The sequence below is a fragment of the Myodes glareolus genome, chromosome 15 (assembly GCF_982192425.1).
Source record: "Myodes glareolus chromosome 15, mMyoGla1.1, whole genome shotgun sequence".
Taxonomy (NCBI): Eukaryota; Metazoa; Chordata; class Mammalia; order Rodentia; family Cricetidae; genus Myodes; species Myodes glareolus.
Window position 1 is genome coordinate 73,495,890 of NC_142040.1, and position 27,217 is coordinate 73,523,106.

General features: G+C 44.0%; 1 protein-coding gene across 3 annotated transcripts in view; it reads right to left on the minus strand.

Moving 5' to 3' along the window:
- Adcy2 (adenylate cyclase 2) overlaps positions 1-27,217 on the minus strand; it is a 350,815-nt gene that overhangs the window by 226,424 nt on the left and 97,174 nt on the right. For all 3 annotated transcript variants that reach the window (XR_015735023.1, XM_087897019.1, XM_087897018.1), the window contains exon 3: positions 22,436-22,597. Coding sequence is in view for 2 of the 3 variants with exons in the window: in XM_087897019.1 (XP_087753145.1) it covers positions 22,436-22,597 (162 nt within the window). In the remaining variant the exon portion in view is untranslated. The remainder of the gene's footprint in view (positions 1-22,435; positions 22,598-27,217) is intronic.

A 27,217-nucleotide genomic window follows, 5' to 3' on the forward strand; every position in this document is an offset into this window, starting at 1 on the left:
AGGCATACAGATACCAAATGGCACTGTCTTTAAGTAAGACATACATTCATACACACCAAACACTTGTCAGGGTGAACAGAACCTAATGTCTTATTTCCCTTTCAGACAGAAAGAAAAGAAACAGAAAACAGCCCAGTGTGATTCCATGAAGCACCCTCAATCTAGATATGTGAGGGCATCTGGCTTTGAGGTGTGGACCTTTAGCTACCATGTTACTAGATGGCACCCCACATTCCATGCCCGTCCATGTTCCTGCCCTGGTGTTATTCTTTCCAATGAATGTGGAGCTCAGTGTCCTACTTCTTGTGACTAGAGAAAGGGAATGGGGGTGGACAGGCGCCAATTCCAAACTAGACTGTAGACTTTGGCTTCCACTGTGATGCCAATGCACTTCCTCAGTATTGTCTGTAAAACAACAGGAGGGGCATGGCGTGAGATGGCCACATAAAGGGCCAAGTGGCAACGAGCCAAGAGAGGCTCTGGCCAAGAGATCATGAGAATCTGAGACTTTTGGATTGACTGCCCATGAGAAACTAAACCCTGCCAACAACCACGCAAAGCAGCTCAGTTGTGTTACCTCTAGTGGAGCAGTGGGTTGCCAATGGCACCAGTCTATACTCTTTACCCGAGAGAAAGGGCTCCACCACATCCCATCTGGTTTCCTGTACATGGACACAATGAAAAAAATAAAGGTATCCATACATACGCACCCACACATATGTAAAGCAAATGTCTTTGCTATTTTTTCTCTAACCAAAACATAACAAAGCTTATTAGTAACAATTAATATCACAGAATTCCAGCAATGGTATATGAAGGAGAAGAGTCACGGTTACTCAAGGACTTCACACCCTCTTTTAGATAAGCATTGATGTACTTACAATGCACATAGCATGGCTGTGTCATGTTGTGAGAAATTATGGCTGCCACTTATTTTTGGATTAAATTTGTGTTGGTTTCAGGTAGATAAAGGCTGGAATCTGTCAGTCAGTTTTATGTGCCAAGTTGGCAAGGCTTTAGTATCTACTTATGAAATCAAACACTAACTTAGGTGATATAGTGAAGATGTGGTAAGCATCTCCAGTTTTTAAAAAGCTTAAAGTGGTCAACTGCAGTAAACAGAACAGGCCTCCTCAGATCAGTTGAAGGTTTTATGAATGACACAGAACTTTTTACAGGAAAGAAGAAATTAATTTTTTTTTATTCAGATTTCTATTTCCCCAAAGTTCACAGCGCACCAATCTCAATGATTGTCCCAAAAATCATGTAAGCTATCCCCTGAACTGGATCTCTTAGTGTGCATGGGTGGCATGGGCAAATGTGTATCTGTGTGATTTCCTGGACAATTCTGATTGACAGACCTGCTAACACAAATCAAACAAAGTTGATACAGTCATGTTAAAATTTTTTTAAAGGAGACACTGAAATGAGGAAGACTTTCGAGGATAAAGAACATCACTGCATAGAGATAAAAGGTGAGTTCTACGATGAAGCACAGGATTCTTAAATTTCTTTGCATCTAGCAACGCAAAGAGGAAACACATTAGAAAACGTAGAAAGAGACAAATCTGTGCTAGGTGGGGACTTAACGCACTACTTGCAGTAACCGATGGAGGAAGCAAGCAGGACACGAGGAGTGCGGAGGACTTACACATCATTTCTCAACCAATTTGACCCTGTTGGCATTTGCAGAGCATTCCACCTCACAACAGAGAACAGGCATGCTCCTCACGGACACATTTACTGTAGCAGATGATGCTCTGGACCTTAAAACAAACCTTAGTAAATAAAAAGGAACAACACCATATGAAACACGCTCTCAGAACTGAGGTTTCATGCTCAGAATAGAGTTAAACGCAAGTCCAACATCAAAAATACAGTAAGACTCACCTACAACATTTGAAAATTAAATAATAAATACTTATATCACCCACCAGTCAAGGAAGTAGCAGGAGAAATTTAAAAATTATTTTGAAGAGTTGAATTTATCAAAATTTGTGGGGCCCTGATAATAGACTGCTTAAGTTAATAACATTAAATTCACACATCAGAAAATAAAGGCCTAAAAATGTTCATCTCCCAGAGAGGGGGAAGAAAATTAAACCCAAAATAATGTTACAGTAATTAGATCAGAAATTAATAAAACTGGAATCAGGAAAATGGCAAAGAAATTAAACAAAGTAATTCTAGTCTTTTGAGAGGACCGATAAAACGATAGACTTCCACTAAAACTCAATAATCTAAGCACAGGTGCAGTTTTGTCTTATGTGGTAGCTCCCCATGCAGAGGAATGAAGTTCTGGTCTATTTTATCTTTCATCCTGAACCAGATGGAACTTAAGGAATGGAAACAAGTAGGGTGCCAGTGCCAGGAGGTCACAAGGGCTGCGACTTTGGCCAGTGTCCCTGAATAACGTCAAGGGTAACTTCAGGATGGGTCGACAAGATGGACATCGATCCTGGGAAAGGGGCTGCAGATGTCAGCTTCGTGTGCGTGCAGCAGTTAGATGGGTTGTCTCGTTGTCCGTCCGTCCGTCCGTCCGTCCGTCCGTCCGTCCAGTGTATGGAGTCCGCTCTTCAAGGAGTCCTTCAAGGTAAATCATTGTGGCTCTTATTTAGTTTTGTTTCGCTTTGGTTTTAATTTAACAATGCAGAAAAGAAGACAAAGAAGCTGTGGGCGTCTGTCTGAGTCTAAAACACTTGTATTGGTCTTTTCCCAGTTGGGGTCTCCTATCAAGTTCTTCATAATGAATGCTGACACTCCACCATTTTTAAACTCACACTACTGAAGACCTCTTTTGGCTCTGCACTAGCCAAGGTTCTTGTCCATGTTCCATTCTACTACACAGGTTTTCAGCAGATATGATGCCCTTTCTTTGCCTACTAATGAAAGGACAGAGCCAGGAAGAACTCAGGCTTACTGTCTTTACAGTTCCCCCTTGCAGATGGGGCAACCACACAACTCTCAGAACTCCTGGGACTGTTTGATCATGGTCCTTAAGGAGACCCACTGTTTCTGTAACCCATAAATTTCATCTCCATAAACTGAAATCCATCAGAGGTGTTACAGGCAATGTGTCGAAACTCAACTCTTTCCCAGTCACTGAATAAAGCCAAGGAAGTCCTCTAAAGGTCTGTTTTTATTGTACTGAGTTTGACGATAGCAAAAGGTGCTGTTTAGCTACTGAAGGCAGGTAGCCCTGGCATGCCACAGTGGTTTGGGAAGTGGGCTCTTAAGTCAGATTGCTTCCACCCACTTATAAGCTGAACCACCTCCTAGAAGGTTCCACTGTGGAGGAAGGGTAAGGAGCCCCACTGTTTAGAAGAGGAATGAGTTGAGAAGTATTTGTAAACATCAATCAACTCTATTCTAATTAACCATTAAATATTAAACAAGCAACAGTTATTGCTTCCTAAAGATAATTGGACATTGTGCCAAGGGCCATAAGACAGGGACATCTGCACTCTCCTTGTTTCATTCACACAAGCATCATGTGGCTTTACTTGTGACCTACAAAAGAATCCTCAAAGCTCTTTGTCATGGGTGTTCTGTGTTGGTGTTCTGGTGTTTAGCAATTCCCTGCACGTTCTAACCGTGATAAATGTCCTGCAGGCGTTAGCGATGTGCTTTCTGTGCAAGTGTAAAGACCTGAATTCAGTCCCAAGAACCAATGACAAAAAGCAGAGTGCAGAGGTACGTGCTTGTAATCCATGGGCTGGGGAGACAGAGACGGGCAGATCGCTGAGGCTGGCCTGCCAGTCAGCTCACCTCTGGGCAAATTCTTTGTCAGTGAGAGACGCTATGTCAAAAACCAAGGTGATGACTTCTGAAGAAGACTAATATCTGAGGTTGACCTTGGTCCTCCATACACACGGACACAAACACCTACATGCCCAATGTGTTCATGTGCGCACACACACATACACACACACACACACACACACACACACACACACACACACACACACACTTCCTTTGGGGTCTGTATTCTGTTTAATTATTGTCAGCTTCTCCTCCACATTCATGTCATCACAAGCTCCTACGGGAATGTCTCGTTATTATCTCTGTCACCAAACACACGTGGGACAGGCAGAATGAGGGTGAGCCCTACAAGGGGCACTGAGATGCTTCCCATGTCCATTGGTCACCACGGAGCCACATCCTCAGAAGTGTTGACCTTAGGTGGCATGGCACCGTCCAGGTCGGACTGCCTTCCTGGCCATGCCTCTTGTCACCAAAGAACTCAGGCAGGAGCTCAACAATCAAATACAGATGCCTTCCTTCTCCGACACCCTGACAGCCCTCCAGTCTACCGAGAACATGTGTTCCTAGCAGACCTTTAATACATGGAAGGGATGTGTATTTTCATGAATACATTTTCTTTTTACAAGCCTCGCGTTTCACACCATCTGCTGATCTGGGCACTTCTCTTGCTGCCAGTCAGCTTAAACTTTATTTTTAGATGCCAGCTTTGGGCAGAGCATGAAAACCCTCCAGGCTACATTTACAGACATTCTAAACAAAAATTCTCAAGAGCCTTTGAAGACCTAATAAGAGTGGATCATGTCAGAAGCCAAAGTCACTTAAAATCATTTGGTTGTTTTGTAAAAGCAGGAACAAAATCCAGTGCAAATGCAGAAGGCGTCAGTAACAGAGGACTCTCTGGCAGGACTATGCATGGACTCTGATGTGACCATGCACACTGGTCAGAGAGTTTGGCTACTGCTAGGAATACAGTACCAGGGCGACATTCTCACAGGAGACAGAAAGCTAAGAGTTGGGCCAACAGACAGCACGGCAAAGAAAGTATAGGATGGGCACCCCTCAAGAAGTTCTGGCCTTTCTTTGTCTTCTCATTAAAAAAGGCAAGACTGCAGGAAAACCATGAGTTAGTATGTGTGCTTAAAAGAAAAATCTCTCTTCATGAACAGTGGTCTGTCTTTGCAGATTAGAGACCCCAGCCAGGCAGTCAGGATGCAAGCCGTGAGAATGCTGGGCAGCATTTTCTGGGATGTTTCCACAAGTTTTCCTGGGCACTCTTTGGGAAACTGCTTAGCAGACAGCACAAGCCGAGCCAGGGAACCTACGGCAAGGGCCTGAGCTTCCCAGCGCTCACAGCATCAAAGTGTGGGTGTGCCTCTTGAAATGGAAGCATCTGCTGAATTCCAGAAGACGTTCAGACACATTTGGGCACCACCGGAATCAGAGAGGGAAATGATAACAGCCCCGAATCTCACGGTTAGAGGAGAGGTGTGGAGACCAATTAGATAAAAAACAAGCGTGACTTCCATGAGGAATGTCACATGTGTGCTTATTCTAGACTTGAGGAACATGGAGATGGGGTGTAGTTCCAAGAGGAAGCTTGCAGTGGAAGCTGCATACTCTAAGTCTTGGAAGAAAACAAACATTTACGCTGAGTAAGAAGATGATAACAGTAGCTACTCAAGGTCTGTGTACTGTGATGCTCTGCTCTGGGGTGAGAACATGATTGATAGCTGGATTCTGGCACAGACCACAGGCCACCTCTGTCTATGCCTGTTTCTGTAAACAATCTTCTTGAAGCTCAGCCACACCTGCTGGCATGCACATTCCCTGCCTGTGGCTGCTCCCGGAGCACGGCTACCCACACCTGTCACCAGAGAGCCCGTGATCTGAAAATATTTACTCCCCAGCCATTCCCAGAAAAATACAGAATCCTTATTCTAGAGACACAGCTAATCATCTTTGTGGCTGAGGATTTTCTTCATGAGCCCTGATGACAATCACTGTCCAGCATCTGGTAAGACCCAACGTCACTGTAAAGAGCCGCTGCAATTCTCAAAAGTACAGTATGGAACATGGTAATGCAGTCAGTAGATGGGTACATTATGAAGAAAATGGTCACACTGCGAGCTGTTAAGTTGGCATTCCTAGGTTTCAGCATTGCTTACAGGCCTCTGAGTAGGCATTCAAATACTTGAGGATTCCTTTTTCTTTCTTTTCCTTTCTTTTTTTTTTTTTTAAAATCCTATCCACAGAGCTATGGATAAATCCAGCTGCATAAACCCAATGACATGAGTTCAGATCCCCAGAACCCACCTAAGAGCCAGCCGCAGTAGCACACGCGGTTATAATCCAATTGTACCTGTGGCAAGATGAGAAACAGAGAGGAGAATCTCCAGATCTTCTGGTGATGGCAAGAGCAGTGGGGGATGGCAGAACAGATCCTGTCTGAAACAAGGCAAAAGGACCAATCCTGGACATTGTCTGCTGACTCTGTGTGTGTGTGTCCTGGCATGCCTGCTTGAACTCACTCACATAAAAACTCACATACATATCACACTGATTTTGACAGAAAGTGTTGGGAAGTAGGAATTCCTTGAACTAAGTCTTCTGGATGATGACCTAGTAATTGACAGCAAACTTTAACAAGTTGTTTAAATTTAGAGTAAGAATTGAATTTAGGTATTTTTCTTTAATTTAAGGAATTACTCTCGAAGGCAAATACTGGTGGTAGAGCATGCCTGTAATCTCATGTGGGGAGTGGAGATAGGGGATCGGGAATCTTAGATCATCCTTGGCTACATGGGAATTTGAGGCCATCCTGGGGTATATGAGATACTGTCTCAAAACAAAACAAAACAAAATTCAGTTTTATGGAGCAATTAAACTACTCTTTCTGCTTACCTTTCAGACAGCATAATCATTCTCCATAGCTGTGGGTGGACATGTAACTGTAATTATTCTGTCTGATACAGAACAATACAGAGCTAAACATCTTATGATTCACCCCTAACCGTTGCAGAAAACACTACCGATGTCATGATTGATGTGAAATATGTCCTCCCATTTAAACATCTTGGGCAGTGGCTCTCTCTTGACTGTAAAAGCTCTATGTTTGTTTGTTACCAAAAAATAAGCCAGAAAAAGTGAGGGGAACAAAAGCTTTATTCTGATAAGGGGCTGCCACTCACAGGACATGCGACCACACCTTCAGCGAAAGGCCACCTAAAGCCACATCCTCAGTCCAGTCCTGTTACCCTTCTTCCACACATAGGCCACGGGCCATAGATCATTAAGTGGCTGGAGAAGCTCAAACTTGACCTGAGTTGCTGAAACTCGTGTGACCCATTCATGCAGATCTGAGCTCACACCTTCCTGACTTAAGGATGAAGGATATATCCATGATACCCCATGCTGCTGTAATAAGAGGGGCCATGGTTTTAGTGTCTGCAGGGAGCCCTAGATCTAAGGCAATGCTCCTCCTCTGCATAGACTTCTGGGGTAACATGGGAGCCAGACAGAGCTAACTGAACCTGTTGTCAGAGCTTACTCACAGATACCCAGATACCTGGCAAACACTTGTGGTCACCGCGGACTTCATACAGGTGATAACTAAGTTTTCTCTCAGGTACTGGCTAGGTGTCAACGCCAGAATGCTCTGTAGAGTGCAGAAAAGATGCAACAGAACTTAAAGGACCCACAAGGAGCTCAGAACCTATGCCAAGGAAGGGAGGAGCAGCCTGTAGGAGAGCTGGGATTGTGCTGTAGGGCTTGTAGCTATCTCAATAGTGGCAGGGTAGCCTATTCTTCCAGTGGTTAAAATGTAAACAGGCATTGAAGAGTTATAGTCTTTGGGTAGGTGTGTATGAGGCTGAGCTATTGCAAAGACCTGGGCAGCAAGGAAAGTACCTGGGGAACAGAAGACAGTGGAGAAACTGAGTCTCAGATCCAGGAGCTGGGAGGAGGATGCGCTGAAGAGGAAGCAAAGTGAATCAATCCCAATTCACAGGATGAATCAAGAAGCAGCGGTGCCTTCCACACATGAAAAAAAATCATAAGCTGGGAATTAATGAGTTGAGTTTGGAAACCCCTGCTGAAATTCTCGTGGGGTGCAAGCTGACTCGTCCTGAAGATACACATGGAAATCTGGAAGCAGAGGCCGTCCAGACAATTTCTAAATCACATGGAAGTCAAAAGGTCAGCACTGAAATGGGAATCTTTACTTTGAGACATCATAAATATTAGATTTTAAAATCCTTTAAATAATAAATGAGAATCTCAATTTGGCCCCAAAATAAACTTGAGGTGGTTTGTAAGATTCCCATAAAAATGTTCTCTAACATCAGGATAAAATGCCTACCCGCTCCCTGGCCTCTTCACCAAAGCTCACACAAGCTTGAAATTCCCTATGAGAGAAGAGCTAAAGGAAGGAAATGAAGTCGCTGCTGTTCTCGCGTTTATTTTCAGCCCTGCTTCTTTACAGGCGAGCTCCACTCTGAAAGTCTAAGATGAACTTGAGAAAGCTGACTTTTACGACAATCTATGGCTAACTGGCACGCCGTGAAATCCTTCCAGCAGTTTGGCAAACAGCAAGGCAGATAGTGGGTGGGGAAAGTATCCAGGGGGGGATTCTGATGGCAGCAGATCATACAACAAGAACTAGATGCCATGTTTATGGCAGGGATGCCACTAGAGGCTGCCTTAGCCAGTGTGAGGTGGAGACCCTGGCTTCTCTGAGAGAAGGTGACCACATACTGGGACGTAAAATCCATGGTCTCTCATTCATGCTGGGAAAATTAGAGGTCAATCTTCTAAGGCAGACAAACAGGAGGGGGAAGAAGAGGAGGAGGTGGAAGACGTGTTGAGTCATGCAGCAAATGCAGTTTAAGTGGTGTTTTGTCCATGTGTTTGCCTTTGGCAAGAAAGGTCCCAACAACACCTCCTAAGTTCTGTGTGATCAAGGTTCTCACCAATAAAGCCACTTTTTACCCAGGCCAAAACCAAAAACAAACCAGGCCAGCCACGAAGTTTCAAGGCATTGTAGGCATGAGTTGTGGTTCTTGAAGATGTCTGAAAAAGGTTCCCAGAGGAAGGCCATCAAAGTGGGGATAATCACCTGTGCCATGTGCTACTGAACAGGTCTCACAAGATTTGCCGGGATGGTGGTTTACCATGCACCTCACCTGCACAGGTCTGGGTTTCCAAGTTACCTCAGCATCTTCACTGGTATTGATTATGTTAATTCAACAAATGCCATATGCTCTGATCCCCTTAACTGAGGTTTTGACAAGGGGACACTTTTCACTGGGAGTGCCACCTTGAGATCATCTACTCAACGGGAGTTTGGACATCTCCAGGAGGGTAAGGCTAGAGGGTTCCCTCATGAAGGATCTGGTCTGCCTCTGAGACCGTTCTGCACTCACAAGAAACATTTCCTCCTGCCTTGTTAATAGGTCTGAAATTTGAGCTGCCCTTCACGGACAATATTATGAGAGAAATGCAAGGCAGTTTTCACTAGGTTGGTGGGCCCCGGTTCTGCTGCAATATTCTGAAAATTTACCCTTTGAGCCAGTGTTCTTTATTGCCTGGTTAAGTAGATAAAATAAGTCATTCTTCACGGGTCCAGAGACAGCAGTTATAGGGGCTAAATAAAAGCAAATATTTAGCAATTATTCGTCCTATGGGTCATGTGAACACCAATGACGACAGTTTAATTTTGGTTTACTTTTTCTGCCAATGAGCATCAATCCCAGATCCTCAAAATTCTATTTATACATTCCATTTCTTTCATTTTTTTGTATCTTTCTTCTGGTTAGTATATAATACTTTACATTGGAAAGTTAAGAGGATGATTCAAATTCCATGTAAGGATCTGGGTTATCCTGAAGACAATGAGAGAATGACACAGACATTTGAGGAGGTTTTAGGATTGTTACCATCTCTTTTGTTATTGCTATTGTGGTGGTTAGGATAAGGATGTTGAATACTTGGTCTCCAGTTAGTATAACTATTTGGGCAGTATTAAAACTTGCAGTCTTTTGGCAGAGGTATGCCTCAGTTTTTCTGTGGCTGTGATAAAACCACATGATCAAGGAAATTTATAAAAGAAAGAGTCACGGTCAAGGCAATTTACAGAAGAAAGAGTTTAAGGACTTGTGGTTTCAGAGGGTTAGAGTCCATGGCCATCAAGACAGGGAGCATGGCAGTAGGTAGGCACAGAGTTGGAGTACCAGCTGAGAGCTTACATCTCTAGACACACTCATGAGGCAGAGGGGCCTAATTGGGACTGGCCTGGGCTTTTGAAACCTCAAAGCCTATCCTGAGTGGCACACCTCTTCCAACAAGGCCACACCTCCCAATCCTTCTCAAACAGTTCCACCAATTAGGGATCTGATTCAAACCTATGGACCTATAGGGGCCAATTATATTCAACGCACCATAAGGTGTGTCAGTGGGGCAAGCTTGGAGGCTTTAAAAGCCTCTCACCATTCCAAGTATGGACCACAGTGTGAGCTCTCTGCTGGTTCAACCCTACCACCATGCTTTCCCTCTGCCATCAGTGACACTAACCCTGCCACCACGCCTTCTCTCTGCCATCAGTGACACTAACCCTGCCACCATGCCTTCTCTCTGCCATCAGTGACACTAACCCTGCCACCATGACTTCCCTCTGCCATCAGTGACACTAACCCTCTCCAACCATCATCCCAATTAAACTCTTTCTTTAATAAGTTAATAAGTTGGTCATGGTGCTTTATCACAGCAATAGAAGGTTACTGGTTGGGTTGTGATGGCACACACCTTTAATCTCAGCACTCAAAAGGCAGAGGCAGGTAGATCTCTGTGAGTTCGAGACCAGCCTGGTATACAAGAGCTAGTTCTAGGACAGGCTTCAAAGCTACATAGAGAAACCCTGTCTTGAAAAATCAAAAGAAAGAAAGGAAGGAAGGAAAGAAGGAAGAAAGGAAGAGAGGGATGGAGGGAGGAAGGGAAAAAAAGGAAGGAAGCAAGAAAGAAAGTTAATTAATAAACATTTCAAAAATACCTTTAGTGGATACCAGACCTAACTGATCAACACTTAAGACCCAGTGGGGATGCTTAAGGAGGGTGAGGGCCAAAAAAGAACTATCCATGGATTCTCTTTGCTTGGTGATGGCAAGGACACCTGGTACCTACCATGTGTCTACATTTGATCATATATTCATGTGCTCCATTGTCCCATGTCTCAGAGGTTTGGTCATATGTTTACCGATTTAATGCTGCTTACCTTCAGTGATGGGGAAAAATGTTTTGAAAAGACCAAAGCTGTGCCACAGGCAGTTCACCTCAAGGGCTGTGAACTGTGTGGCAAAAAAGACACAAAGACACACAAATGTGCTAACCTCTGATGTGATACATCCCATGAAAGACGAGCCTTATTCCTCCCCCCTCATCCCCACATCTGTATGCCACCCATGGCCACGTAAGGCCGGGATGCTGACACTGTCCCCACCTTAACCTGTTCTTCTCTTCTACCCAGAAGCAGGTTTGTCTTCTGAAAGATGGAGCTAAAAGGAGAGATGGAGAAAGAATGCTCGAAGATTAGAATGGAAGACTTCTGTGCAGATGGCTTCAATGATAATTATTAAGAGATATTTCATAAAGATATTAGTGAAAATTAAGATACTAACATTAAAAACACAAAAGAAAGCAACAAAAAGTGAAAAGGCATAAAAATAATTCATAGATCCAAAATTTACTATTTGCAGCAATAAAATAAGAAAAGTATTAGTTGGATGAATCTGAAGTTGGAATAAGGACAAGATTCACGAACAAATCTCTAATCAGAGAAAAGTAAGTAAAAACACAGAAAAAAATTCAAAGCATCAATAGATTATTCAATTTTGAATGAGAAAGTCAGTATTTATAAAAAAATATAATTTACCAAAACAAACTCCTGGGGAGAAAGTAAATCTAAACAAAAACATTTAATAGCCTAGTCTAAGGTAATATACTAAACACTACCGTTCAGAGTATGTGAATGAGCAAATCCCTCATTGCCATCACCAGGGGTGTTTGCACTTGCCGTCCTCAAAACAGATTTAAAATCCTTAATAACCCTACCATCCAAAAAAATATCAAGGAGAAAATTATAAAAAGGTGCATCACACTTTCATAGGTATAGTTACAGATTCTCAAGATGTGCTCAATAGTGTGTAAACAGGGAACTGTGCAGTCTCGTCCACACTGGATACACAAGTCTGTAACAGTTCAAGACTCCCTTCTCTAAAGAAAAGGAAGAGAGACAAAAACACCTGTAAATCAATGTAAATGGCTCCTTCCTCCCAATTATAAACTTCATTTCTTTTAACCCTCAAGTTAGCCTCAGTTTAAAAGAAGACTTCTCTACTAGACTAAAATGAGTTAGACCAATGAGTCTACTTCAGAGTCCTGCTGCAGGTAGCCTGAAAAACCACTCAAAAGGAAATGAGTTGGGTTTTTGTTTTCTTTTGAATGATAAAGTAATCTACTTGACAATGCCATTGTTTGCCTGGAGAACAAAGACCAAACACCAAGAGAGCTCAGGAGTGGTGGTTCATGGAAACCCATTGAGAGCTTAAGCTACCACCACCCCCTCCTCTCTTTCCCTCTCCTCTCCTGTTCTCTCCCTTCCTCTCTCCCTTACCAGCCTTTCTCTAATCTTTAATATGGGCAAAGAGTCAAGAATGGTTGCTTAGTTGTCTTGGCTATAGGAAACCATCTGGCACAATCATTTTTACTTTCCCTATGAATGAGAGTTTTATTTATCAAGGGTTAAATGCCCAAACACTCTTAATTCTGTTAGCTTGTCTTTGTTTAACTGTTACCAAAAGTACTTTCCAAGGTGTTGTCATATGTTATGCACCCCAGAGCTTAACATGCTCACTGGTGTTGGAGAATCAGGGAGCCAGTGAGCAGCCTACAACAGCCATGAGGGAGAGAGAAGTGGACTCAGATAACCATGGATGTGGGTACCCATGGTGAGGCCAACAGTAGATCCCCCGACATGAGGGAGAGAAGTGGAGCTGTGGATCATTGTGGCTGTGGGTATCCATGGTGAGACCAACAGTAGATCTCGCAATTCTATGACTACTGGGATTTTCTATATATAATTTCTTGGGAATAAAAATTTTCCAGATTAAATCACAGAAGTTGAAATTAGAACATCCTGAATTTAGAATGGGTGCTATTACTACAACCACTGTCCCCATGAACAGTAAAAGAAATGAAGATATAAAGATTAGAAAATATGGCATTATTCCCAGCACTCAGGATGCAGGCAGATCTCTGAGAGTTCAATGCCAGCTTGGTCTACAGAAGGAATTCCAGGACAGGCTCCAAAGCTACACAGAGAAACCCTGTTTCAGAAAACAAAAAACAAATAAAGAAAATACAGCATGTGACGAGGCAAAGAGTCATGGAATCTCAGTCAAAGAGTAAGAGTCACTGGTTCACCAGAAGTAAGGATACTAGTATAAATAGATTTCCATTTTTCATCTCTGGAGGCTACCAACCCAACCAATACTTTGTTTTCAAAGTTGTAACTTGTGAAGCTGTGTCTCAGGGGCTTCCAAAGCCATGCCATCTGAACCTAGAGGACCTCAGACCCTGAGAATTAGCAGAGTAGCTTCTTGTCATTGATTGTGGGCTTGTAGAATCTCACCAGCATGAAGTTTGTCATCTTGGATCTGCGAAGCACACACCACAGGCTGGATAATCAAAACTAGACCCCAGCTCTGAGAGTTGCACATGTGTGACCCAAACCCTGTCCTGTTCAACTCTGTAGGGAAGTATTTTTATTTTCTGTTTCTCTTAAAGTCTCTGAAACCATATAAATCAAGCAAAAATATATTACTACTGCTATCTCCTGCTTATTGGGGGCTAAATATTAGTCCAGCTTGATAACGGCCTGTTTATACTCAGTATCTGCTATGGCTGTGATTTGAATCTGCTGTCTTCACAGGCTTGAGCATTCAGTACCTGTTCCCTAACAGGCAGTGATACTTTGGGAGGCTATGGAATGTTTAGGAGGTGGAATCCAACTGGCCAAAATAGGTATCTATGGCCAGGACTTTGAGAGTTATAGCCAAGCCTTTGATGCAGTATGTTCTTTGCTTCCTGGTACCACATACTCTCCTCACCAGGAAGTCCACCACGCCTCCTTGATCCTAAACCTGGTAAGTTTCAAGAGCTTCCTGAGAAGGATGAGCGACTATACTCACCTGAACCATATCAACAGAGATGGCCTGCAGCCATACCCATTTGCAGTCCAGGTTGAGGAAGTTCATAAAACATACAAGGCTCACAAGCCCCCTCACCTAAGGTTCTGTGAACAATGCCCAACTGCTAGTGAGAAGAGACTCTTCCATGTGGCAGCCCCTGCTAGTTCCACAAGGAAGTCCAATGATGCTATTTTTGTGAGTCTTTGTCTAATCTTTTTGAGTTATGTTGCCTCTCCTGTGAATAACTCCGCAACCATGTTCCTGGGAGTAACCCCCATGGAGGCATTTGTTCACCGAGCTGGAACTGGGTGGTACTACTTCTTTGGTATATGGTCAGTGTACTCTATGGGGGCAAACAGGGATTCGTTCTTGTTGCCACTGGAAAACACAGACAACATTCTGACACAGAAGGTTGGAGTTTCCGAGGAGAGACATAGCACCACGACAGCAGAGGGAAGGGAGTGAAATTGGGTAAGGGAAGAATTGGAACGGTAGTTCATGCTCTGATCTGGGGCTGGAGCGACACATCATGGGGCCAACACTGAATGGATATATATCCTGGACGTGGTCAGTCCACGAGATGGGCCACCTTACACTAGTCATACGGTCCTGGGCAGGCAGGCTCTGTAGGCATTAGATAGTCCCCTGTCTAATGTGGGGATAACAGTCCCTGAAAGCCAGCATCTAACATCATCTTCAAGTGCTGCCAGCCCATATTGTCTGTGGGAGAAACTGGGAGTATCACCTCTGTGTCTACCGCACACAGCTGTAAGGCAGAAGTGAGATCCAAACCCAGATCCTTCCTGATACCGAGAAGCTACCGCCCACCTCCCCATGTTCCTTGCTACATCACAATGCTAATGAGCTTTGGAGTTTCCGTAATGGTGAGTCTGAGCCTTGAGTCTGTCCACTAAGGTCTCTCATCTCTTAGGAGATGTGAAGTGGAGGACCAGTGTTCTCATGCTCTGGTGACTTCTGAGCTAACAGGAAACATGTTTCTCCCTCTGTCACCAGCGTGGGGAGGTTGCTGCACTCTGAAAATGTATTGGGAATGTCACAATCTTCCACCAAGCAGTTATTACCAACGCTCGATGCTCGGAGTGCTACATGCCTGGCCCACTTAAGTCCTTTTCATTTATTTCTTCATTTTACCAATTCTCCGGCCCTTGGAATGATTTCTCTGGGCTGTCCACCCTGTCTTGCACTGAACAAAACGGGGTGAATGCTTCCCTACAACATGACCAGTCAGGGACAAAGGCCATAATCAGGCCACGATAATTATTCCCATTTTGTAGATCATTAGGCCCAGCCACAAGTCTGTCTTTTCTTGAACTACACCCCAGAGTCCTGTTGTATCCATTCTCAGCCATTTGTTCATCTCAACGTGTCTTTTTCTCTTGAAAAGGACCCCTCAGGAAAACTGCAACCTTCTTACCGAGGACAAATTATAGCTACACATCGCAGGGGCCTCCTTCTGTGGGCAGGTACACAGGGGAAAGGCCCTCGATGACCCCTCCCGACCTTTCAATGGTAGTGTTCATCTTCTCATTGCCTTCTGTGTGCTTTAGTGAATGTCATGGGTCAGCATCCATCATAATCCACCTTCCTCCCTTAGAAGCAAACATTTGTAATTCTCAGAGGTGCCGGGATTTCTAAGTGTGGAAACCAAGACATACACATTAGTGAAGGTAGGAGGAAGATCACTCTTGACCTCTCAAATAAAATGCCAGCAAAAGCTGTAGAGCGAGCTTTGATAAATCTGTTACAGTGTAAGGTGTGTGCAGAGAATGACCCCCTTTGAAGGATGGAAGTCACACAGTTCGCATAGGAAAACCAATAAGGGGATAGACATGGTTCACAGATTTCAATCCTTCTTCATTTTTAGGGAATCCCTCTTTTAATGTGTCCTTTATCAAAATTTTCATAACAGATCTGTGCTCTGACAGATTCCTGTCCTCTACCCCTGTTCAATACCTCCCAACACACACACACACACACACACACACACACACACACACACACACACCTGACTCATGAAGGCCACAGAACAAACCTAGACCTTACTCTAAGACAGATAGGCTGCTAACTGCAAACCTGAAATCCAGTCTTATATGCGTGTGTTTTCACTGAAGAAACGGCCAAATATTTTCAGTGTGATTTTACATCCTGAAGCCAGAGTTAATGCTGCTTACTTGTTCTCTCACCCCTGTGTCCAAGGTGAGAACTCTCTGCGGTCAGATCAGGTGGTATGAGGGCTGAGTCGGGAGGACGGGGAGGGAAAGAGGAACATGGATGCATTCACATTTGCGCTCACGTTCAGTCACGTGACACACCTATTTTCCCTTCTTCTCCACCTCAATCCCCCTTCCTTCCAAACTGAAATGGGTTTCAAACACATAAGCGGCAAGCAATATTTTACTAAAACAAAATATGAGTTATACTCAATCCATAGCTTTGTGATATAAAGAATGAGTTTTTTTTAATTGGGGAAAATAATAATATTCAGTTCTTCTCTGAAAACAAATAGCAGGACAGAGATCCAAATTCCTAGCAATTAGTCCCTTCCACACCAGAAACTGGGCAGCTGGTAACCTGCTGTTTTTCCTTTGAGCTTCTCAGATTAGACCCCAAATACAATTTAATTCCAGACTCCCATATACACTTCCTTATTACACCTCATCTCAGTTACATAACAAACCTACATTGCCGTTGGTTACAAACTCACCATAGACTATTCTACATTAGGTACAATGAAAATGCTCCACGTGTTTCACACTTAGATATATTAAAGCCGTCACAGTGTCAAAGAATCCTGTACCAATATCCTTGACATCTGAGTAATCCTGTTAGAAAACCAATAAGCAGTCCTTAGTCCATCTTCTTTCATAAATATGGATTCTTATATAACTGACTTGCTTAAATAAATCTATATTCAAATCCCCCCTTTCCTGGGGGAAAAGAAACGATATATGAAATGAAAATTCAGAACGTGCTGTGAATACCAAGGATATAGAGATGCAAGACTGACTGAAATTCAGATGTAAAATGCAGCCGTGGTGCACAGTGTAGGAATGCCTGAGTATTTCTAAAAGTTGGTTAGGCATCACGGAAACAGTGATGAGAACATCTGGAAGTGAGGAAAATGGGAACCGAGCAAGATACATATTTAAGATGTAAAAGTGTTCACCAGCACAAGCTTCAGGCTGGCCCAAGCTTACTGTGCCTGGACCACTGCCCTTGCCTGTGAGGCAGGACTCCAGTCTTCCCTTCTCCCCCCATGGCTGCCTAACTGTGTGTTGGGACTAATTGAGTCCTGGCCTTCAGCTGCTCTTCCCTGCTAGAGCCTTCTAATGGAAGTGACTAAAAGCTGTGCTTTGCCTAGAGGATCAGAGAATGGGATTTTCACCTGTTGGCCATTGACTGCAGAGTATTTAAGTCTCCATAGTGCTACTAAAGAGGGGCTTTTGTACCAGCGATTGGAGGTTCGTGTACTGGTCTGTCTCTGCGTGTGTTTCCTCAACCTCCAGCCCCTTGCCCAAAGCTCACGAACTGGATTCTAGCACATAGAGTGCAGACTGGGGGGGGGGGGGAGGCGTGGTGTGCAGCAACTGTCCACACCTCAGGCTCAGGCAGGATGCAGCCAGCACAAAATGGGGGAGTGATGTGTGTGTGTGTGTCATCTTGCCTTCCCAACTACATTTCCTTTACTCTTCCTCTCTACAATGATACAATTCAAAATTTGGTCATTCTTTGTCCCATCTCTTCTGCCCATTGGCCTTTTGCTTCTCTCCTAGGTAACACAGTCATAGTGACAGCCTTGCATGGATGAATCCTCAGATCCTGGAGAGCAGACTTACAGAGAAGAAGTTGGGCATGATGGGAAGACAACCATGATATCTGATATGGGAATCCAGTTTCACAAGGAGATTAAGAATCATAGAAGTTATTTTTTTGCAACTGTTGATCAAAAATCATGTATGTGTGCTTGTAGTGATATTTCATTTGTATTTTAATAAATAAAGTTTGCCTGAAGATCAGTGAGTAAAACAGCTGCACTGATCAGCCTTACAGACCAGGCAGTGGTGACACACACCTTTAATCCCAGTAGTCACACTAGTTTTCCATAGAAATCAGGCAGTAGTGGTGCATGTTCTTAATCTCAGAACTAGAGAGGAATATAAGATGGGAGGAGACAGCTCTCAGACACAATCTCATTCTGAGACTCCTGGAGGCAGGATCACCATTTTGGACTGAGGTAATAGCCAGTGGTTGACTGTCTTGCTTTTCTGATGTTCAGGTTGGACCCCAATATCTGTCTCTAGGTTTTTATTAGTTGTGCTATATGTGTAGATGAAATATGAGCATCAGTTCCCTGACTGTTAAGCAGGTATCATGCTCCCACTTCTGTGTCTTTCCCACCACGATGGACCACATCTTCTTAGGGACAGTAAGCCCAAGAAACCCTTTCCTCCTCTAAGTTAATCTTCTCAGAGTATTTTATTACAACAATGGAAAAATCATCTGATACAAGTATGTATAATAACCAGTACAGCTATCAATATATGGGCCTCACATTGTTATGATGACAGCCAATAGCAAAAACAAACAAAAACCAAAAAATACCCAATGCACAGATGTTACCTCGTAACATTCTCCACTGCACAGAAGCAGAGGACAGAGCTGCAGCCTGGTTGGCATAGTGCTGACTAAGCATGCAGTCAAGGCTGGTTTCATGTGGTGCATACCTCCAATCCCAACACTTAAGGAGCAGAGGCAGGGGGATCAGAAAGTCAAGGTCATTCTCAGCAACAGAGAGTTCAAGACCAACCTAGACTACATTAAACCCTGCCTTGGAAAATAAAATAAATTAATGGGTAAATAAATGTGCAAAGAAGCAGAGATCCTTACTCTTAGGGTAGCCAGGGCAAGTCGAACTTGAAAACTCCTATTCTGGAAGAAAGAAAAGTTCCAAAAAGAGCAGGATGTGCCCAGCAGGCTAAAGTCAGTTTGGTGGGGGCCCCGGAAATGTTCTTGTGACAGACATGGTTTAACACACACAAAATAAAATAGGCAATACAGCATCAGGTGTATGTAAACAATAAAAGAAGTCAAAAGCTGAAAGACAGGATGTATGTCTAACCTTAAAGTTCCTTTCTACAAAGCAAGTATCATCAACAAAGACGCGGGCAGCAGTCTCACAGCAGTCAGAGGACTCAGACTAAGTAGAGCTCATCACCCCTTCTACAGCTCCAGGGCCTATGCTCTTGCTTCTTAACAAAGACGGAAACCTGAATCAGTTCCCCGGGAGACAGCAAACTCAAGTTAAAGACATTTCACTTTCACTGGGCCTGTAACCTTGAAGGGTGTGGCTACCACGAGCACCAAAGAGAGCAAGGAAGGCTTCGGACTGGAGTGCGGAGGATTAATAGCATATTGCCATAAGTGAGTGGAGCAATCCTGTAAGAGTAACCGAGTGGCACGCACATGCAGACACGGACAGATGCGTTACGTTTACATAAGAGACTGGAACTGCGGGGGAAAAACTGGGATGCTGGGGCATCGTATTGGTTAAGGGATCAGTCACGTGCCTTTAAGTGGTCTAAGGGGAAAGTAATTCTCTGTATTGAACTGGTGATTTATGATAAGTCTGTAATTATTTCAAAATAAAAGTTATCACATTCATTGAGAGGTGATATATCAAATTTCTCCTGTGTTAGACAGGACTCTCTATAAATATCCATCATTAACTAAATTTCCTCTACCATGGGATGAGAATGTTTTGAGACATACGGTGGCTAAATACATTTCCCAAGGACATTAAGCTCTGATGTGCAGCGCTGGAGAGGAGTGGTTTGCCCGTCGGTCAGTATTTCACTTAACAGACAAGTAAGACATGATCTCAGTAGAGTCCCCATGCCATAGATGCACCTTAATAAAACATTCTTAGGATGGACACAGGCTAAGCAGATTTTCTCCTTGGCAATACTAATCATAAGTATTGTGAATCAAATTACCAGTGGTATTCTTTTAGGTTTTATTCTTAGCGGTGGTCAAGAGTAATAAAGCTCATTGCTTCATACTTGTTTACATATGAATCAATCTTTCTTTTTAATAGCACTTACTACACTGCATCTCTTTTAAACCCATCACTGTACTCTACCCTTTTGGATCTTGGAATTAAAAAATTATTGATGACATCAGAAATGGATCACAAATTCTTCTCTTTCCAATATTATCTTTATATGGAACACTAGAGCAGTAAGTAATATTAAAATCATTTATATAGGTCCATAATTATCTTACCTCTGGCTGACAGCCATCATATTTTCCTATTAGTTTTGGGAAAATAGTAAAAAAAAATACTAACCTTTTTCTGATTTCTTTCACTGACACAGATAACAATTCATCAAAAACAATTCAATACAATATAAAATGGCCTAAGACACACACACACATTTCTTTGTGAAGCACAGACTTTTCCTACTTTTATAATTCTGTTCGATTTTTATGACAGCTATTGAGGCCTAATGTCCTGAGAGTAATACTTCATTTCTTCATGAAGGAAGCAGGGAGATAGGTACATTGTGCCGGTACGTATCCAGTGCACAGCCCCACTGCACAGCCGCCAAAACCATGAAACACCTAAGGGACCCACTGGTGGAGGAAGGCAGCGTTTCCACAGTTGTGCTCAGAACATAAGTGGGCGGAGCAGATTCTGTATCTGCACTCGCTACTGCACACAGGAGGTGGAGCTCCAGGTGCCAGCAGTTAACATGGTACTACTGTTGGTAGAAGAAAGGGTGCATCACCCACAAGGTGCAGATGGCAGAAGGAACCTGCACATGGAAGTTTCTGGAACCCTCTCAGTCCACAGTGGGATCATCTTTCCCTTGAATGGCATGGGAGTTTCACAGAGTTGGGACATGGGGGAAGTGGAAAGATCAAAGTCAAAGGGCACAAATAGGAGGAACAAGGTTACCTGTAACACACACCATGAGTAGTGATGAGTATGCAACCTGGTCTACTTAATAATCATTGGACAATGTGTTTGCATAGCAGCTCATTGTGCTGTGCAGCTTGGATGTATGTGGTCTTTATTGACCAACTAATCACTCTGCAGTGATTCACCTTCAGTCATTCCTTTGCGTAAATGCTGGCTGGCCTCAGTCTGGGTCTCAGAAGGTGCAGACCCAGAACACGGCATAGTTAGAGACTATTGCCTCTGCTCCCCATGCAGACAGAGGGTGCTACGATGCCTTGAATTTCCTAATGACCTCAGATGTTCTGTGTTGAAGGCTGATCCCTAAACAGCAGAGCATAGGTAAATGGGTAAAAAGAGAGCTCTAACATCATGAAACGATTAACCCTTGATGGGTTCGTGGGTGGAAAGGCTGCTAGGGGGTGTGACTTCTCAGAGGAAGCCAGTCACTGAGGGCATGAGGGCATGCCTTTGAAGATGTGCTTTGTTCGCAGATCCTTCCTTGCCATCTCTCTACTTCCTGGCTACCAGGAAGTAAGCCATCCGCTTCCATCACATGAACACCTGGTTTCTCTCATTGCCCAGGTCAGGTCAGCCATATCTAAAAACCCCCTCTGCACAGTCAGCATGCAGCTCAGAGTAAGACTTGTTTAGCATTCCATGGCTTTGGTTCAATTTCATCACAAGCAAAAATTAAAACGCCCTTTCTCCTGGCACAGTGCTCACCACCCCTGAAACCTGTATCTATTAGTATATTTTATGCTGTGGGCATATTGGTTGTGACTACCCCCCCCCCAACAGTAAAATAAAAGCACATATTTTTCAGGTTAAAAAAAGACACTGTTAGGGATGACGCCAAATCACTGAATCTCATGTTTATGAATACACATAATAGGAAACCAAATAGCTTTTAAAATGCTTTTAACTAATTAAATAGAATGGCTTCTTGAAATGCCACTTATTAGTAATGCACAAATTTGCTGCTATAGCATTTTAAAGAACTGCTTTTTAATGCTCATGGATCTTCCAGAAGACTGAGAAACTCAAATGTTTCTTGTACTCTGTAAAGAGACAGGTTGGAGAGACTTATGCTTCTAATCATATGATATTTTATTCTAAAAGTAAGAGTCCTAAAATTATAACATATAGTAAGATTTTAACATATTCCTTTGCCTCCAAAATCATATCACCACTCAGAAATCAGCAAAATGGCGCTTCCATTCCCAATTATCCTCTGAACATTAGTTTCATTGCTACTAATGCTAAGTGACGATTGACCCGGACAGTGGAGGAGGACAAGGCTGAGCGACCCTGGCAGACCATGTCAAGGAGCAGACAGGCAGCAGCTGCTGGAAAGTAGACAACAAGGATATCCTGAGGTCACCTGGTGTCTCCCACGGCTGCTGAGCAGGGCTGTGGAAGGCCACTGCTTCTGATTGGGAAGGACACTCACCTGCCAGGACAGGTGCTCCTTGGCCCCTGGGGTTGCCGACAGGTAGACGCTCAGCACGATGGTGTGAGATGAGGAGGTGAGGACGCTGGCGATGATGGCGTCTCGCATGTTGAAGGGAAGCATGGTGTATACCACGAAGATGATAAAGAGGAAGAAGGACACCTAGAGAGGGAAGGAAAGCAGGCGTGTCAGAAAATCCCTGTTCCCTTACTGTTTAAGCAGGCAGAAAACAACATCCTCACTTGAGGAACAACGTCACAAACTCACCGCGTACAGAGATGAACTCAGTCTAGCCTACTGGGTACAACACTTGCCACAGAAGTGTGAGGACTCAAGACTGAGTCCCGGGAACCATGCAAATCTGGCTGTGGTGGTCACACAGTTCTACACCGAGACAGGAAGTGGACACTGGAAGACACCTCCAAGCCTACAGGCTAACTACCCTGGCATGGGGAGTGGAGACAAACAAGAGACTCTGTGTCAAGGCAGAAGGTGAGAACCAAGGCCCGAGGCTATTCTTGATTCTTCACATTCGCCATACCAGGCACACAGGAATGCATATACATGCATTAAAAGGAGAAGAAGATGACAGTTAAGATAGCCATCAACCTGATTACAGTGGAAGGGCTTTTTAGGTACCCTCTCCACTATTCCTAGTGCATGAACTGGCTCTTTGGAGCCCATTTCCAATGGAGGGATACCTTACTCTGTCTAGATACAAGGGGGAGGGCCTTGGTCCTGCCTCAAGTGATGTAACAGACTTTGTTGAGTCCCCATGGGAGGCCTCAACTTCTCTGAAGAGTGGATGGGGGTGGGGTGAGAAGAAGATGGGGCAGCGGAGGACAGGGAACTGGAAATGGTCTGTAAAATAAGATTCTTTTAAAATATAATAAAATGTAAAAAAAATAGAAAAGGGAAAAAGAAAAGATAACCAGCCATTATGATGGGAGAAAAATATTTCTTGTGCGGGACTTCAAATTTTAGTAAAGAAATTACTGCAGACACGAGGTGAGTTTAAGGACACTGTGTGAGAGAGCCAAGTCATCACTGGGGTTGGCATCACTGCTTTAGAGACAGCAAAGGCAGACACACAGGGCACGGATGAAGATGCTTCGGCTGTTGTGGGGCTTTAGTTCTTCCTGGCAAAGTGGGTAGATAGAGAAAGACCATCCGATCCTGTTCACTCCTCAATATGCAGAAAGCAGTTTCGAAGGAAACACACACACACACACACACACACACACACACACACACACACATCACGGAATTTGCATAGCAATCAAAAGATACCCAGCCATGATACCCATGCACCAGGAATAGCATGAGTTAAAGTCTTGACACATGATACAGTGTGGATGAACCTCAAAAGCTGTGTATTACATGATTCCATTTATATAAACTATGCAAGGTAAGGAAATCCATGGTAATCCAGTTAGCACGGTCTGTGAGCAGTCCTGTGGGACAGAAGAAGTGTAGTGATGGTCTAACGAGTGTAGACTTTTTTGTTGATGAGAGAAAAGGCTTTTGCATTGGGCAGACACATTCACTGCCCAATACTGGGAAGGCACTGAATGCCACCACATTCTTCATTTTAAAATGGCTAACTTATATTTTATGAATTTGACCTTTATAAAAAAACAATCGATATGAAACCACTTAGAGAAACTTTTAGAATGGAAATCAAAATGCTTACTAGGTAATAAAACAAGAACATTTTCATTGCAAAAGAGCCAGAGATGGAAGAACATCAGAGAGAGACATCAGGGGACACGTACAGCGAGAGTCTGAGGAGCCGAGCTCATGGACCTCAGGGAAGGCAGATGCATGTAATTGCAGTATCCCGTGCCATCTGAAGAGGACCCATGTCCATGGATAGACACGGATAGATCATCACAGCTGCCCCGGTGCAAATCTTCTAAGATCCCAAATGTGACATGAAGACCAGGTTCTGTTCCCTACACACAGTACAGCCCCGAGGAGGCCAGTTCTTGCCCATTCTGCAGCACACTTGTAACTTAAGGGTCTTGTGTGCCTCTACACCACAGTTTCAGGATGGCGTCTTACCTCCTGTCTGTGCTTTACTGTCACAGTTGGAAGAAACACACAGAAAACAGGAGATTTACAGCCTAAAAATCAACACGAATTCCTAAAACACATCCTTTCATTTTCTTCAGGGCATCCTAAACAGGATATCCATTCATTCCACAAACATGCAGAAGCTCCTCTGATGGGGCAGAAGCTCCCGGAGAGGGAGGAAAGGTGGCTCGATCATAGTTCTGAGTCGTTACAACCGAGTGGATGAGTCTGTCATGCATGCCAGCTGTCTTCACGGCTGAGAGAAGGGCCACCCTTCCCACCCAGCCCCACTCTGAGGAGACAATGAAATGGCCCCTAAATCGTCTTCTCTGTTTGCTACAAGCTTTGTCACTGTGGAATGACAGCCAAAGAGAAAGCCGCCGTGGGTGGGCAAAGTGACCAGAAGTCCTCAGGAAGCCCGAGTTTAGTGTGGGCCATCTGCTTCAAGCCCCGCTTCCTCCCCTTCAGGCTATATTTATATGGGCTGTCAGGATAAAAAATGTGGGTGAGCAGATTAACATAGCCATACTTTCCCCAGCAAATATTTTTTTCCTTTTGCCTCTTCAAAATAAAAGACTATGGAGTTGTTTTCCGGCAAAGCAATAGAAGGCAGCAAGGCACATACTCTGGTTTTCCTGTTCTGTACAGAGAACATGAAATCAAGGCAGAAGCTTGATCTCAGGTAATTTACATATGAAGATGCAGAGTGTGGGAGAGACCCAGGACTGCTTTCAGGAGCATTTCATGCAGTGAACAATGATCTACCCAGACAGAAAGGGATTGGTCCCCTTGTGATATCTTCTTGATGACAGAACATGCGCCAAGTGTCGGGGAACCAAAAATCTGTCTTTCAGGCTCACTAATGACCTTGGCCAGCATCTACTGAGGGTCAGCCTATCACAGCTGATTTCCCAAAGCTGCGGAAAGCCATTGCAGCAGATCAAGGTCAGGGCTTTAGTGATGGCGCTTCAGGAGCACAGGCAGGGATGCCTGTGCAGCATCCACCAGTACGACCTGGCCCTTGAAAGTCAAGTTTGGGTCTTCTGGAAGAAGTGTCTTGACACATTATTAATCTCAAAGTATCCTCATGGTGTTAGGTCTGAACCCAACTTCAAGGAGCACCATATGTAAAACTTAAATGGATCTGGCACATCAAAAGAACATGTGGGTAAAAAAACTCCCAGAAACTTCTCTTCCAGTCTCTGGAGTTTCCATGTTGCCATGGGGACCTAAGATCCCTCCAAGCTGTACTCTTCTCTCTTGTGTGTGACAAGAGACTGAAAATAAAAGCAAGGCCATTGTTCTGAGGACCACTGGAAATACCAGAAACACAATATCTGCAGCACTCATGGTCACGCCAGTAAAGCAGCCACAAGCATGCATCCTCACCAAGCTTCTGCAAGACATACACATCTTCCTAGACATCTACTTGACCCTTGAACTCCACAACTTTCTAGACTTCAGAGCTTTTCTCGGACTCACTGTCCCACTCCACTCGCAGACAACTCCCTTGGCCTGGTTACGGCCCAGTCTCCAATCACTCAGGCCTGCCTCTCCTTAGTCCTGTTGTCTTCTGGCTTAGGACTCCCCCGTACCACACTCCTGGTGGCTGTCTATTATTCCGTCCTACATCTGCGACATCACCTCAGGTGATCCACATAACCCGTAGTTATATGAGCAATTGTTACATGCTTGTAGTGTTTAGCTCCCAAGTCAACAAGCATGGGTCAGCTGACCTCAACGTACCAAGGCCATATATCCACCATTCTGCCTTGTTAATGTTAATTTTACAGAAGTGGATTATTTCTGTATACATTACTGACCAGTTTGCTTTTTAAAACTTAAGTATTCCTTGTGGCCCAAGTCTACAGAGGTGAACATATCACTTTTGCTAGTTCAAAGCATTCTAGAGTAGTAAGTGCACTGCCCTTTACAGCTCACATTCCCTCAGTGCTAACCTTCCCGAGCAAGACAAGCGCCCATGACCTGACCTTAGCATGTGTTCCCTGGTCTACCTGGCTTCAACATTCTATTGTTCTCTTACCCGGGTAATACTGCAAGGCCTGTGCTTCTCAGTGTAAAGAGCCTTTAAGGCTTTTCCTCCCTGGCTGATGTCCTCCTCTGCTTTACCCAGGGAACGCTGGGTGACAAGTCCTTGCCTTCCATACCCCTAGTCCTCTTCACCAACTTTACTTACCATGTTTACGGTTTTATTTATCTAGCAATACTGTCCCACATAGTGAAGGATAATGACCTTTGAAGAGCAAGGGCTTGATTTACCCAGAGCCAAGGCTGCAGAGCCAAGGGCTGCACCTGACACATGTAGTAGTTGCTACATAAATTGTCCTCACAGAAAGTCTACTGAACGAGCCAGTGTGACACAAGCCCACCTGCCCCGGGAGCATCTCTACAATTCCATGGTCATCTTCCATCTAATTGGCCTCACCATTAACTGTAAACATGTTTATTCCTGAATTCAAATGTTTCTATTTAATGGATCAATTACATGAAAAACAGCCAACTCTCTCTTGGACAGACACTGGCCAGGTGCCCATGGCAGGCAGCAGCAGATACAAAGAGGGGCAGCCCCCGCGCACAGGGAATGCAGGCTGCAGTACCTAGCATGGCTCCTTCTCTCCCACCCAACCCCTGCAGCTCCTCAATCTTACACAAAAAACTTCCCAGGACTGAAGTCAAGAAGCTAGT